The following is a 14635-nucleotide window of genomic DNA, read 5'->3' on the forward strand; positions in this document are numbered from 1 at the left end:
ACTCAGTACATGAATGTGTATATTATAGGTTTGGCCAGTCCTTTTGCTGGAACTTGGTATGTGTTGAAGGAATGGGTAGAAATGAGAACTCCTGAGCTCACCTCAGTCGTTTCTTTTCCCTGCTCAGGAACCTCCAATGGATTCCCTCTGTAAGGGTTTCTCAGTCTCAGCACTATTGACATTTTGGACCAGATAATTCTTTGTTGTGTATCATAGGACATTTGGGTACATCCTTGGCCACTACCTTCTAGTAGCAACATAGCACCCCCAACAAGTTGCGACAACCGAAAATGTGTCCAGGCATTACCAAATGTCCCCTGGAGGGATGAAAGCATCCCTGATTGACAACCACTGAGTGTGATCCTCAAAGTTATAAATGAATAGTACTTTTGAATACTTTATAGAATTAGTCCAGTTCTGTGAACAAGTATAGCACTTGGAAAATATTTATTTAATTGAAATGCATCTGTAAAATTTATTCAGTTACTAAAGAGTAAAATACCGTCTTGGAATTCCTCTTCAGAATATTGTATGACATAAAAAGTTTTCCCGTTTTACAGATGAGTGTTCAGAATAGCATAAAACAAATACAGCAAAACACTGTTATGTTAATTTATATTAATTTTGAGAGTTTTTGGTTCAAATTTTTACAGACACAGCCAACAAGAGAATGAAAAAAGGACCATTGCATCTGTATCTGCTGGTGGCAGGAACATAACACTAACTAATCCGCTGAATTACACACACTTAGGAATCACTGTCACCCTCCCTGATGGAACTCTGTTTGAAGCAAGGGCAGAAATTGGAATTCTTACAAGAAATATTTTAATAAGAGGATCTGACAACGTGGAATGGAATGACAAAATTCCAGCATGCCCTGATGGATTTGACACAGGTAGTCTTGGCAGCCTTAGTGTGTCGCCTAAAATGTTTATAGACACTGCAAAAATATTCCCTGTGTGCAAAATCAGCCCCTGTTGAGAACTAATGGACTTGGTTATGCTCTAGCAATAAATAATCCCCAAATCTTAGTGATTAAAAATGATGAAGGTTTATTTCTCATTGATGCTACACGTGTCCAATATGGGTCAACAGGGGGGCTCTGCTCATTGTTATTTTCCAGGGTCTAGGCTGATGGAGACTTAATCTCAACATGGGTTTCCATGATCTCTGAGACAGGAGGTGAGAAGGCTGGAGAGTTAAGCACCAGCAGTTTGTTACTTTGGTCCTGAAGTGACATGTGTCCCTTCTTCTCAGGTGTCAATAGTTGGAACTGGTTCCGTGGCTATAATTAACTTACCACAGTTCTCATATATATTATAATATATATATGTATTTATAAAACTGTGTATAACCATATAAATGTATGTGTGTAGTTAAGAAGCACAGTGCATTTCACAAGTCTCTTTTAAGTATTTTATGTAATCACTACTACCATTACAATCCCATAAGTACTTGAATAATAGCTGATACAGCTTAGATACAGCCTTTTCTTTGATGGGAAGCATAAGACAAAGCTTACTGATCAATGTCAAAAGACCTGCGTTCTGATTCCATTTCATCTGCGTGGTCTCACAATGTCCATTGTGAAACCTAGTTTCATCCTGTTTAAAATAAAAATACTTCCTGTTCTGCCAACCTACTATAGTTGTAAGAATTAAGTGAGATAATGCATGTTCTAATCTTGTACCAGTGTAAGATCGTATTAGCTATGTTAATCCCAAATCTTGGGGAAAATAAATTCAGCGATAATAAAACAAAATACCTGAGTACTTTAGGGGTTGCAAAGGTGAACAAGACAAGGCACTTACCTTCCTTACTATGCAGAGGAGGAGATAATGTGAACGCAAATAATTATGTTCCAGGGTGAGGTTAAAATTGTATGTGAATAAAAAGATATAATTAGGTATGAGAAACAGTCTTTATATAATTAGAGGATTTTGACACGGTTTTTCTTTATGATATCTTAAAAAATATTTTTAAAGGTGAATTTGCTACACAGACATGTCTCCAAGGAAGGTTTGGAGAAGAAATAGGAAGTGACCAGTTTGGTGGATGCATTATGTTTCATGCTCCGATACCTGGTGCTAACATGGTAACTGGAAGAATAGAATACGTAGAGGTAAGAGACATTATCGTTAGCGCTTTGTCCAAAGTTTTCCATATAATGAATGTGAATTGAGCACCTGCTTTTTGCCAGATGCTACTTATAATCTGGTAGAGGAGACATAAACAGATGATTTTAATACCTCCAATTATTCATTCACATAATCATGCCAAATTTTTGTTTCTCTGTTTTTATCACACCCCACATCAAATTCATTAACAAGGTCTATCCACTCTGCCCACAAAATACTGTATCCTGAATGTACTGTTTTTCTACCTTTTCCACCTGGTCCCTAACCCAAGCCACCATCACCTCTCACCTGGTCTACTGTGCTTTTCTCCTAACTGGTCTTCCTGCTTTCACCCTTTCTGCAATGAAGTCTCCACACCACAGCCAAAGTCCAATTTTTAAATGTGAATCAGATCTTGCTACACACTGTTCAGAGCTCTTCAGTGGCTTCCTATTACACCTAAAACAAGAAGTCCAAGCCTTTTCCAAAGGAACCACGTGATCTGACCCCCTGCTGGCCTCTATCTTGTGTGATCTACCCTTGGCGCCTGCCATGCCAGCCACATAGACCTCCCTGTGTCTCTTGCCCATGTCAGGCACACTCCTGTCTCAGGTTCTTTGCACTTGCTCTTCATCCTGCTTGGAATGCTCCTCCACCAGGTCCACCAGGTACTTAAATGGTTCACACTCATTTCAGTCAGGTCTCTTCTCAAATGTTATCTCTTCAGAGAGGATGTTCCTCACCACTTTTATTTGAAATAGCTGCCCAAACACCTGTTTTTCTTTATTAACTTATAACTCCTGATATATTTTTAATTTGTTTTTTATCTCTTCCTCTAGAACATAAACTCAGTTAGTTCAGATATTTTTGTCCTTCTGGTTTTCTGCTGATTCCTCTGTAGCTGGAACAGTACTTAGCCTATAGCAGATTCTCAATTGACTATTAACTGAACAAATATATAAATAAAAGAATAAATATGCAAGTTATGCCCAAGAGATCAGGAGCTCCTCTGTATCTTATTCATATTCAGCCTATATAATCTGGGTTTAGCACAGTTTCTATCAAGTATTCAGTAAAAGGAAGGAATGGAGGAAGGGTGGGAAGGAAGGTTAGTAAAATCCATAAATCCATTAAATTTGGAAGCGCTCACTCACCTGCAGTGAGGGTGGCAGAGTCAATGACTGCATACTGTAAAAAATAAACCTTCTCCTAGGTTATGTTACACACATGTAACATCTGGATATGGAGTGAGGTTGCCAGTGTTGATCTGTATAATAAATATTATTAATAGTTAATTTTTATTTTTAGATGAATGAAAATAAATAAATGCCCTACCATTTATTTCCAAACCTTATGAGATCATATTCCACACACACACACACGCACATGCACACACACACACACACACACACACACACACACACACAGAGGCATCTTCTGTATTAGCTTATTAGATCGTAGACCTATTGAAAATATAGCAGAGTGGTTAATAAGAGCACCAACTCTATAATTAGACCAGTGAGTTTAAATGAAACTTTGTGACCATGAAGAAGATACTCTAAATTTCACTTTCTTCATCTGTAAAATGAAGCTTATGATAAGTGGCTACTTCCTAAGATTGTGGTAAAGACTGTGACCATGCATATAAGACATTTAGCAGAATATCTGGCACATGGTAAACATTCAAGAAATGTTTCTTATTATTAAAAAAGAATCAAAATGAAGGAGAAAAAGAAGTCTTTTACGAGGTATTTTGCTGAACACGAAAGTTTCATAACAGCAAGGTGAAAAGCAGAAGAGTCGAAGATGGTTTTTGTTCATTCATTCATTTGATAACAAGTATGGGCTGTTATAGATTGAATAAAACAAGGTGGGTTGGGGGTCAGACAACATTTTTAAATGATAAACAGGAATAATATGGGAGATATAAATTCATTAATAATAATTAATGTAAAAGTGGATATTATTTTGAAACAAGAAAGTATGAGCCAGGCAAACTCTGAGTCTGTGTGTATCACTAAATAGCTGTGATTTCTGGGCTTGACAGATATTCCATGCTGGACAGGCATTCCGGTTGGGGCGATATCCAATACATTGGCACCTGCTTGGAGATTTACAGTTTAAATCTTATGTAAGAGGCTGTGCAATTCACCAGACCTATAACAGAGCTGTTACTATCCATAACACACATCACCTTCTGGTTGAGAGGAATATTATATACGATATCAGGGGGGGAGCATTTTTTATAGAAGATGGTATTGAACATGGCAATATCCTGCAATACAACTTGGCAGTATTTGTACAGCAAAGTACTAGTCTTCTGAATGACGACGTGACTCCAGCTGCATTTTGGGTAACCAATCCAAACAACACCATACGACACAATGCAGCTGCTGGTGGCACTCACTTTGGCTTTTGGTACCGAATGAACAACCACCCTGATGGGCCATCTTATGACCGAAACATTTGCCAAAAAAGAGTTCCTCTTGGAGAATTCTTTAATAACACTGTTCATTCTCAAGGTTGGTTTGGATTGTGGATATTTGAAGAATATTTCCCCATGCAGACAGGATCTTGTACTTCTACAGTGCCAGAGCCTGCAATATTTAATTCACTCACTACTTGGAATTGTCAAAAAGGAGCTGAATGGGTCAATGGAGGTGCACTTCAGTTTCATAACTTCGTGATGGTCAATAATTATGAGGCTGGAATTGAAACGAAGAGGATCCTGGCTCCTTATGTTGGAGGATGGGGTGAAGCCATTGGAGCAGTGATTAAAAATGCCAAAATAGTTGGTCATGTTGATGAACTGGGAATGGGGTCTGCATTTTGCACAATGAAAGGCCTGGTTCTCCCATTTAGTGAAGGGTTGACTGTATCTTCCGTACACTTCATGAACTTTGACCGTCCCAGCTGTGCAGCTTTGGGAGTGACGTCCATCACTGGCGTTTGTAATGAGAGATGTGGAGGCTGGAGTGCAAAATTCATTGACATCCAATATTCTCACACAACAAACAAGGCTGGCTTTCGATGGGAACATGAAGCGGTACTGATTGATGTTGATGGTTCACTTACAGGTAATGTGATGTTTTAATTTCTGATAAAAGACTTCGGAAATATATTTTTTTGTTTGTGTTAACACAGAGAGTTGAATTGTCAAAGCAGACTCAGATGAATCACAGATCTTAACTGGTGCCAGACTTTCCTAATGACTTAAGGATATAGGTCAACACTAGGCATAGATGAGATATCCTTTTCTAGCAAAGTCTCAAACGATCAGATGCAGCCTCCAAATATGTCCCTTTTCTCCTGCATTTGCACTTTGGTTTTGAATTAACAGCAGATTTTGAGCAATATTTATGGAATATTGATCACAATAGGAAGCCATTTCATTTGAGAATACCTCCATTTTGTACTCAGTTAATTACGCAGAGGAAACTGCTTTTACATGGCTACCCAGATTCTCCAGCCAGTCATGCCCAATAAATGTATAAATTCCAGGTTTATTTACATAAGCAACAGACTGGATGTATCCTGCTCAAGTACCTTAGAGGGAAGTAATAAGTCACAGGCCTGCTGTTAGCCTTTTTCTTTCCAATCTAAATTCTGAATTTGGAATTGATTCAAAGAATATGGGAACTCTAGTACAAAATCCAACATTCTTTGTAGGTTAAATCTTTTCTACCATTTTAAGTTCAGAGTAAGTCAAATCCTTTTGTAAATAATCATGGTTTCTAGAATTTAGCATTTTTATAAAATTTTAATGATAATGACTTGGCAAAATCAGATAGGAAATGTGTCTGTGTGTGTGTGTATCATTCTGCATAATACTTTATAAGAGAGAGACAATTGACAAGTAAAGCTACAGATATTTGAAAGCCTTTGAAAGATGGAAGGTTCATCTCAATATTCAAACAGACTGAATTCTCAACTACAGTTGTTGACTTGTCTCCTGTTCTAACTGTGGCTTTAAGAGGGAGAACATTTAGATGGTTCTAATATTCAGAGCTTTGTGTGACCTTTATTCACTTACTTAATTCAGCTTAGATTCTTAAGTTTGTTGACAGTCCATTGGTTGAGAGCACAAGCTCTGTGGTCAAACTGCCTGGATTTGCATCCTTCCGTGAGTCCTTGACCAAGTTACTTATCCCACATCCCATCCCCTTCCTTGGCTCTCATGGGTGCTTCAGATCCCATTTTTCAGCTGTGTCCATGATAAGCTCCCAAACAGAAGAGTCCACTGCAAAGCCTTTGTAGAGGTCCCCTTACCCCATGCCAAAAAAACCCCCAGGAACCTAGACTTTTAGATTGTATTTGTGGCACTATGGGTTATAGTAAATGTATGTTTTAGACAGTTTAGCTTTTTAGTTTTCTAACATGAAATAGGAAGTCAGCTGTTTGTGTTCATTTCCTAGGTCACAAAGGACACACCGTCATTCCACACAGCTCATTGCTGGACCCTTCTCACTGCAGTCAAGAAGCCGAGTGGAGCATAGGATTCCCTGGGTCTGTCTGTGACGCCTCGGTCAGCTTCCACCGGCTGGCATTCAACAAGCCTTCTCCGGTGTCTCTGCTTGAAAAGGATGTGGTTCTCTCAGACTCCTTCGGTAAGTAGAACACAGTCATTTAAACCACTCATTTAAATATGTTTTCCTCAATTTTCATCATCATCTTCTTGAGAACACTGGGAAAAGCATAATATTTATATCAGTCAGAAACCAGGCAGGAAACAAATATCACATCCCAAAATGGGCTTGTGAGGAGTATTGAATAAACGCCTGGACCAGCATGACATTCTGCTGATTAAGGAACCTCCAGCCAATATTATGACAGACAGCAGGAAAGTTGACATAGCTTTAGGATCAAGACAGTAAAAATATACCATTTTTTCTGCCACTGAAAGCAAATTATTTTGATTATCTTTGCTGATTGAAATAGGATGGGGGGAGCATCTGCTAGGTCAATAGCTGCACAGAGACTGTTGATTTACTGATTTGTTTCAGAAAAGCTAATGTACCTGGAACACCAGATGGGCTTGACATAATTGCCTGACTAGATTGCATTAATTTACTGTCATTATTCATGATGCATCTGGCATATGCACCAGCCAGACAAGCAAGTTAAATGGGGATATAGTAGTAACCCTGATTCTCACGTCTCAGATTTTTCACTGTGGCGTTAATATCTGCATTTTCCCCCCTCAAGGTTTTAGAATTGCTTTTCTTTTATCTTCGTAACAGAGTGGGGGAGCATGGTTCCTAGAGTGTTCACTCAGTCCTTCCTGTGTGATTTTCCCTCCCTCCATTAGGAATTCTTCCAGTTACTAAGTATAACTATTCTCATCACATCTGACCTGGCCTGCCCTGATTGGCTCAGATCTTTATATCATTCCATCCATCCATTCATCCACACATCCATCATCTGTCTATGAATTATTAGTTAAAATATCTATCTACAATTAATCCACTCTCATATCACTGTTCTGACAGACTGCAGATTTTGGAAAATAGGAAAGGCATTGATGAACCAAACATTTGCTATCAGATGATTCTCAAATACAGTTTTCTACATTTTCTGCATAAATCTAAATGATGTAGCTTCTTGATGACAGCGTTCCCAAATTTCCACATTTAATCTCATTTACAAGGTAGAACCTTGCAATTTGAAACTAAAATTATGTATCTCAATATAGGCCAAGTGAATTTTGAAAACGTGTAGCATAATTATACCAGCCATACTGTAACTGCTAAAATTATAGCTGGGTCAAATCCATCAGGACATGCTGGGGCTTTGGTATTCCACTCCATGTCATCAGGTCCTCTTGGAAGGATATTTCTTGTGAGAATTTCAACTTCTGCCCTTCTTCCAAACAAAGTTCTATGCCTATTCCCACTATACATTTTGGAACTGGAGGAATAACCATAAGATGAGCCGGTGGCCTCAGTGGACCAGGCATGAGACTGAGCAAAGACTCATTCTAGGGCCTGGCCTCCATAAGCTGCCACTCCAGCTGGTAGACCATGGTGGCATTAGGGTGTCTGAGGGTTAGTATCAGTTCAGAGCCAGAAGCTAACAACTCTTGGAAGGTCTGGAGAGTTTCCTCTCCTTAGTATGCAGTAGCCTGATACATGGCCACAGATTTCTCCCACTCAGTGGAGCTGCTTCCAGTCTGTGAATTGGCTTGGATCTAGGAAATAGGTAAGAGGTAGCAGATTTCCACTTGGGTAAGTTGAATTAGATTTCTGTCCTCCAAGATCTATATAACTTTTCTGCCTGCATATGCCAAAGGTCACCTTAGTATGCTACCCACTATTCTCCTGGGGGAGCCTCTTTGCATTGCAGTGACAGAGCCTCAAGAGGGCATGTTTCACCCAGCAAGCACTTTTAAGTCTTTGCAGTGTCAATTCTGCCAATAGCCGAGGGACCAAAGAAGTCACCCAGTATCCACAGAGCAGGGAAGTCTATCCTGCCCTCAAGGAGGGGAGAGGAGTGGATATTTGCTGAATAATCCAAATTATCATGGTTCTTCTCTTACTCTGCAGGTCTTTTTAAACTGTGAGTTTTTAGTGCCTCTGATCATGGGCTTTTCAAAACTTAATGCTAATTCATAAGCCAAAGAATTTGTTCCTGGGCTTCCCTGGTGGCGCAGTGGTTGAGAGTCCGCCTGCCGATGCAGGGGACACGGGTTCGTGCCCCGGTCAGGGAAGATCCCACATGCCGCGGAGCGGCTGGGCACGTGAGCCATGGCCACTGAGCCTGCGTGTCCGGAGCCTGTGCTCCGCAATGGGAGAGGCCACAACAGTGAGAGGCCTGCGAACCCAAAAAAAGAAAAAAAAAGAATTTGTTCCTCCTTTATATTGAAATTTGTTTTGCCTTATCCCCAAAGGAAAAGAATGACAGTTTATTTTGTAATCTTGCGCCTAGCTTCTTCCACCTAACTTTGTAAGGGAAGAGGTTGCAAATTTAACATAAAATTCAATCAGAGATGAAAAGAAAGAGAGAAGGGAGAGGAAAGAACAGAATTAATTCATTAATCACAGATGTTTTTCTTTATATTGTGAGAGATCTTTTCAGATCTTCAACTGAAGTTGTCAGGCATTCTCTCAAATTAAATTTTTTCCCATTACAGGTAGTTCAGGTTCCAAGTTCATCATTCACAAAATTTAGGGTCTCATGGCCAGTGTTAGAGGTAGGTCTACTTTAGTCTAGTTCCTTAAGGGCTCTGAATCAAAGCTTTGTATTCATACTTGCTAGGCTGATTTTGATTAACATAACCCATATAGGAGAATCTAATAAAGTTCAGGACTTATATTTGCATATTTTGCAGATCAAGGATTCTGAAGAACTAAGTTCTTAAAAGAATAGAAATGGAATTATATTTTAGATCGATGTATTTTAAAAATTGCATTGATATATTTAAGCACTTTTGTCTTAGTGGTCATTATTGTCATCATAGTTCAGTTTTATTTTTCCCTAAGGAATAAAGGCTCCATCTCAATTCAGAACTCCAAGTGAGAAAGCATTTTATGTTTCAGTTAAGTGTGATATTGAACAGTGGGGCCTTCAGGTAAACAAAGACATTTAGAACATAAGTAATGAAATACTATACTGACCTCTTTAGAGACTTCCATAGACTAGAGTAATATTTACCTTTGCGCTTGTTCATAAGAGAAGGAATTTTCTAGATGTAGAGATTACTGTGATTTGTTTTATGTTCTATAGGCACAAGCATTGTTCCCTTTCAGAAGAAACGACTGACTCATATGTCTGGATGGATGGCTCTGATTCCAAATGCAAAGCACATTAACTGGTATTTTAAAAGTGTAGATCACATAACCAACATTTCCTATACGTCAACATTCTATGGATTTAAGGTAAACAAAGAGTTGCATAATCCATCTTCTAATAATTTTGATTACATATTACTCTAAAGCAGCCCACACACTCATCCTTACACCAACCGTGAGGCCCAGAATGCCCTTGCCTCACATATTGACCTGGTAAAGTCTGCACACTTTCTATTACCCATCCTAAATCTCAGAAGCAAGCCAAAAAAAAACCCCCTCCTTTCAGAATCAGAAGTAAGCCATCTTTCTGCCACATCCCTGTAGTACTAAGCTTGTGCCCTGTTATTATTACCATGATAATAACTAACATTTATTCAGTGCTTATGATGTTTTGGGCACCAGTTAAAGGCTTTATTATTTGTATTCTGAAATATAGCAAATACAGAAAATAACAGGCCGAGTCCTATATTCCCACCACCTAGCTCTATCTGAATCTAACATTCTGTGACTATGTACTTCAGATTTTTTTAAGAAATACACATTTTTAGGTGAAGTGGAAGTCCTCTGTATGGCTTACTCTGAAATCAATCTCCACTCTTCACTGCTAAGGGTCACCTGAATTGGGTGTTTTCATCCCTGTTCATATTCTTCTACTTGTACTATATATGGGCAGCAAAAAAAACAATACCTAGCACTGTTTCAAATGTTTTGAAACATTATAGAAATTAAATATTCTCTGAATGTATACATATATATGTATGTGTATGTGTATATATATATATATATATATATAGAGAGAGAGAGAGAGAGAGAGAGAGAGAGAGAGAGAAAAAGAAAGACTTTCATTGCCTTAGTGATAGAGTTAGCGTTATTACCATAGACAGGTAAAACGTTAATCACCAAAATATAAATGCAAGATGAAAACCAAACTAAAACCAAAAGTTAAGTTTTAATATGGGGTTAATTAATTAATGTCATCAAAATTAGCATATAAAACAAGTCACTTTTTTGCAAACTTTCATAGGAACAAGACTATGTAATCATATCTCATAACTTCACTCAAAATGCTGATATGTTTAATATCATTGATATGAGGAATGGCTCTTCAAATCCATTGAATTGGAATACTAGCAAGAATGGAGACTGGCACCTTGAAGCAAACACTAGTACTCTATATTACCTGGGTATGTATTCAATAGGCAAAAGTGATTGTTTTATCTATTGCTTCATCTAAAGGAGGAGAAAAATTGCTTAATGGGCAAATGTGTTATATAGTGCCTTGTATATAGCAGGATTCAATAAATGTTTGTTGAATTAAAGAATGGAGACTAAATTCACCCTGGAAGAGGCTTGAGTTGAATTAAGAACTTACATTTTATGTTTGGAGGTAGCACCAACACTCATAATTGGCCCCAACATTTATTTCACAAAATTAGAGGAAATGAGTACAATGAACTGTCATATATTTTGTTTCCATTTTTATTATTTAATTATTTTTGGAAAATAAAAATATTTAAGAGTACAGTTTAATCGAGTTCTAAAATATTTGTTTTTGTCAAGGTATTTTGACTCTGCTTCTTAATCAGACATGTGCATTTTGTCAGAATTTTTTCATACCTATTCCATACATTTGAATTATACCAAGTTACTCTCCAAAGAATATTTTCAAATTGCCATATTTTGTTTACATTCAAGTACTTTGATCATCATGTTAGTTTAAACTGCTTTTACTTCACTTTCAGTGTCAGGAAAAAATGACCTTCATCAGAGCCAGTCCATTTCTGGGACCCTGGATCCTGATGTGAAGGATGTTGTTATTAATTTCCAAGCTTACTGCTGTGTTCTCCAAGATTGCTTTCCTGTACATCCTCCATCAAGAAAACCAATTCCCAGGAAGCGACCAGCCACATATAAGTATACAGGCCTTTTGTTCGTTAATATACTTCAATAGTTCTTGACAGCATCCTTTTCATATGTCATCCTGGCTGAGACACTGGTGCCCTCCTCCTGCACAGTAGATCCCAAAGCACTTCCACACTCATTGCTTCACTTGAGCCTTACAACCACCCTGATGACAAAATGGAAAAAAATCTCACAAAAATTATGTGTGAAAGTTACTGGGAATCTCATACTTGCAGAACGTTAGATCTGGATTTTTAGACCAACTCCCTTATTATATAGGTGAGAGAGCTGAAGCCTGAAGACGTTAAGTGAATTACCTGAGATCACAAACTTCCAACAGCACCAGAAACTATGTCCTCATTGATCCAATGCTTTCTTAGCAGGTGGCATCTCTTTCTCTAGAATAACTTTTTGTGTCTGTGTATGTGAGTGTTTTTATTTTTATTTATTTTTTTAAATAAATTTATTTATGTTATTTATTTTTGGCTGTTTTGGGTCTTCGTTGCTGCATGGCAGGCTTTCTCTAGTTGTGGCGAGCGGGGGCTACTCTTCTTTGTGGTGTGCGGGCTTCTCATTACAGTGGCTTCTCTTGTTGTGGAGCACGGGTTCTAGGCACATGGGCTCAGTAGTTGTGGCTCACGGGCTCTAGAGTGCAGGCTCAGTAGTTGTGGCACATGGGCTTAGTTGCTTCGCAGCATGTGGGATCTTCCCGGACCAGGGATCGAACCCGGGCTGACTGCATTGGCAGGCGGATTCTTAACCACTGTGCCACCAGGGAAGTCCCTATTTTTTATTGAAGGATAGGTGATTTACAGTGTTGTGTTAGTTTCTGGTGTACAGTAAAGTGATTCAGTTACATATATATACATTTTTCAGATTCTTTTCCATTATAGATTATTACAAGATATTGACTGTAGTTCCTTGTGCATACTTGTTTTTCTATTTTATATATGGTAGCTTGTATGTGACAATCCCAAACTCTTCATTTATCCCTCCCCACCCCCTTTCCCTTTTGGTAACCATAAGTTTGTTTTCTATGCCTGTGAGTCTGCTTCTGTTTTTTTGTTTTCTTTTAATTTTTTAAAAATTTTGGCTGCGTTGTGTCTTCATTGCTGCACATAGACTTTCCCTAGTTGCAGCAAGCGGGGGGCCACTCTTCGCTGCGGTGTGCGGGCTTCTCATTGCTGTGGCTTCTCTTGTTGCGGAGCACGGGCTTTAGGTGCACAGGCCTCAGCAGCTGTGGCACACGGGATCAGTAGCTGTGGCTCGTGGGCTCTAGAGCGCAGGCTCAGCAGCTGTGGCACACGGGCCCAGCCGCTCCATGGCATGTGGGATCCTCCCAGACCAGGGCTCAAACCCGTGTCACCTGCATTGGCAGGCGGATTCTCAACCACTGTGCCACCAGGGAAGCCCTGCTTCTGTTTCATAAATAAGTTCATTTGTATCATATTTTAAATAGAATAACAGTCTTGGTCAAGTCTCATAATACAACTTATTTAATTTTATTTCAAATATTCAATTTCCTAAATATATATTAAGTCTTGTAGTTAAAAATAATTTTTCTGTCTTTGAAACTTATAAAGTCCTTTACCTTTATTTCTCATATGCAACATAACTTTCTACTTTATATTATAGTAATTACCATACATGATGGTACTAGTACACAACAGTACTAGTCTTTAAGACCCTTAAAGGCATGATCCTGATTTGATGTATATTTGTGTCCCTTATGGGCAAATAATAACCATAAAAATAACGATGGTGATGATAAAAGTTAACAGTTAGGGGGCATGTAAGAGCCCACTCCTGTGCATCAAGTACAAATCAATATTATTTATTAAGTGAATTACGATTTCAGAATATACAGATTCTGCGATAACATTGCACAAAAGAATAATAATTGAATTTGTTTATATGTTCATTCAACCATTAAAAAATAGCACCTGCTATGTGCCAGGCACTGTGCTGAGCTCTGAGATTCAGTTGTGAGCAACATAGATGTGGTCCCTGCCCCCATAACACTCACATTCTGTCCGAAGAGACAGATGCCAACACAAGCAAACAAACAAAAAAGTAAACAGAAAATAAAGCACATGCGTTTGAGTTGTGATAGAGGTTGTAAAGGGAATGGATAAGGGGCTGGGACAGAAGACAACATGGCAGGGGCCTCCTTTGGGTGGATGGTTAGGAAGAGCCTCTCAAAGGAGGGGATATTCTAGCTGAGACCCAAAGGGTGAGTAAGAGCTGGCTGTGTGAAGGTTGGGTTCGAGGCCAAGGGGACAGCTTGGGCAGAGGCCCTGATGTGGGGACGAGTGCGGCATATCCAAGAACTGAGAGGAAATCTGCATGGCTGGACCCTTGTGAGCAGGAGAGAGTGGCCTGGACATAGCATTGGAAATAGGTGGACATCAGACCATTCAGGCCATGCAGGCAGTTAGTGTTAAGAAATATGAGAAGCCTTTAAATGTTTCAGCTGATAAGTGACGTTACATTTTGAAAAGGCCACTTTTACTACTCTGTGTAACAGAGGGACAGTAGAGAAAGCAGGGAGGCTCATAAAAAGAGTCTAGAGAACTTCAGAAGAAATATGGGCCATAAAGGTTATTGGCCAAAAAGTCCTAGATAGTCTAAGGTAGATAAAATTATTCAATATTTACTTAATAATTATTATGACTCATTAATAGATTTAGATTGGTCTAGACCAGGATGTGATAGAGGTATGTGTTGATACACTACATGTATATGTCATAGGATAGGTGTTTTTCCTCTCACAATATGAGCTCTGCTCGCTGGAAATAGCTATAATTGGAATTATTAATTGGTATTTTG

The 14635-nt window shown here is 38.7% G+C and overlaps 1 protein-coding gene across 1 annotated transcript in view; it reads left to right on the forward strand.

Moving 5' to 3' along the window:
• Positions 1-14635, forward strand: part of PKHD1L1 (PKHD1 like 1) — a 153967-nt gene that overhangs the window by 88596 nt on the left and 50736 nt on the right. The window contains exons 47-53 of the mRNA XM_030863107.2: positions 654-895; positions 1986-2122; positions 4165-5194; positions 6533-6724; positions 9840-9991; positions 10929-11088; positions 11647-11818. Of these exons, the coding sequence (XP_030718967.2) occupies positions 654-895; positions 1986-2122; positions 4165-5194; positions 6533-6724; positions 9840-9991; positions 10929-11088; positions 11647-11818 (2085 nt within the window). The remainder of the gene's footprint in view (positions 1-653; positions 896-1985; positions 2123-4164; positions 5195-6532; positions 6725-9839; positions 9992-10928; positions 11089-11646; positions 11819-14635) is intronic.

Source organism: Globicephala melas, chromosome 17 (genome assembly GCF_963455315.2).
Source record: "Globicephala melas chromosome 17, mGloMel1.2, whole genome shotgun sequence".
In the NCBI taxonomy this organism is placed as follows: domain Eukaryota; kingdom Metazoa; phylum Chordata; class Mammalia; order Artiodactyla; family Delphinidae; genus Globicephala; species Globicephala melas.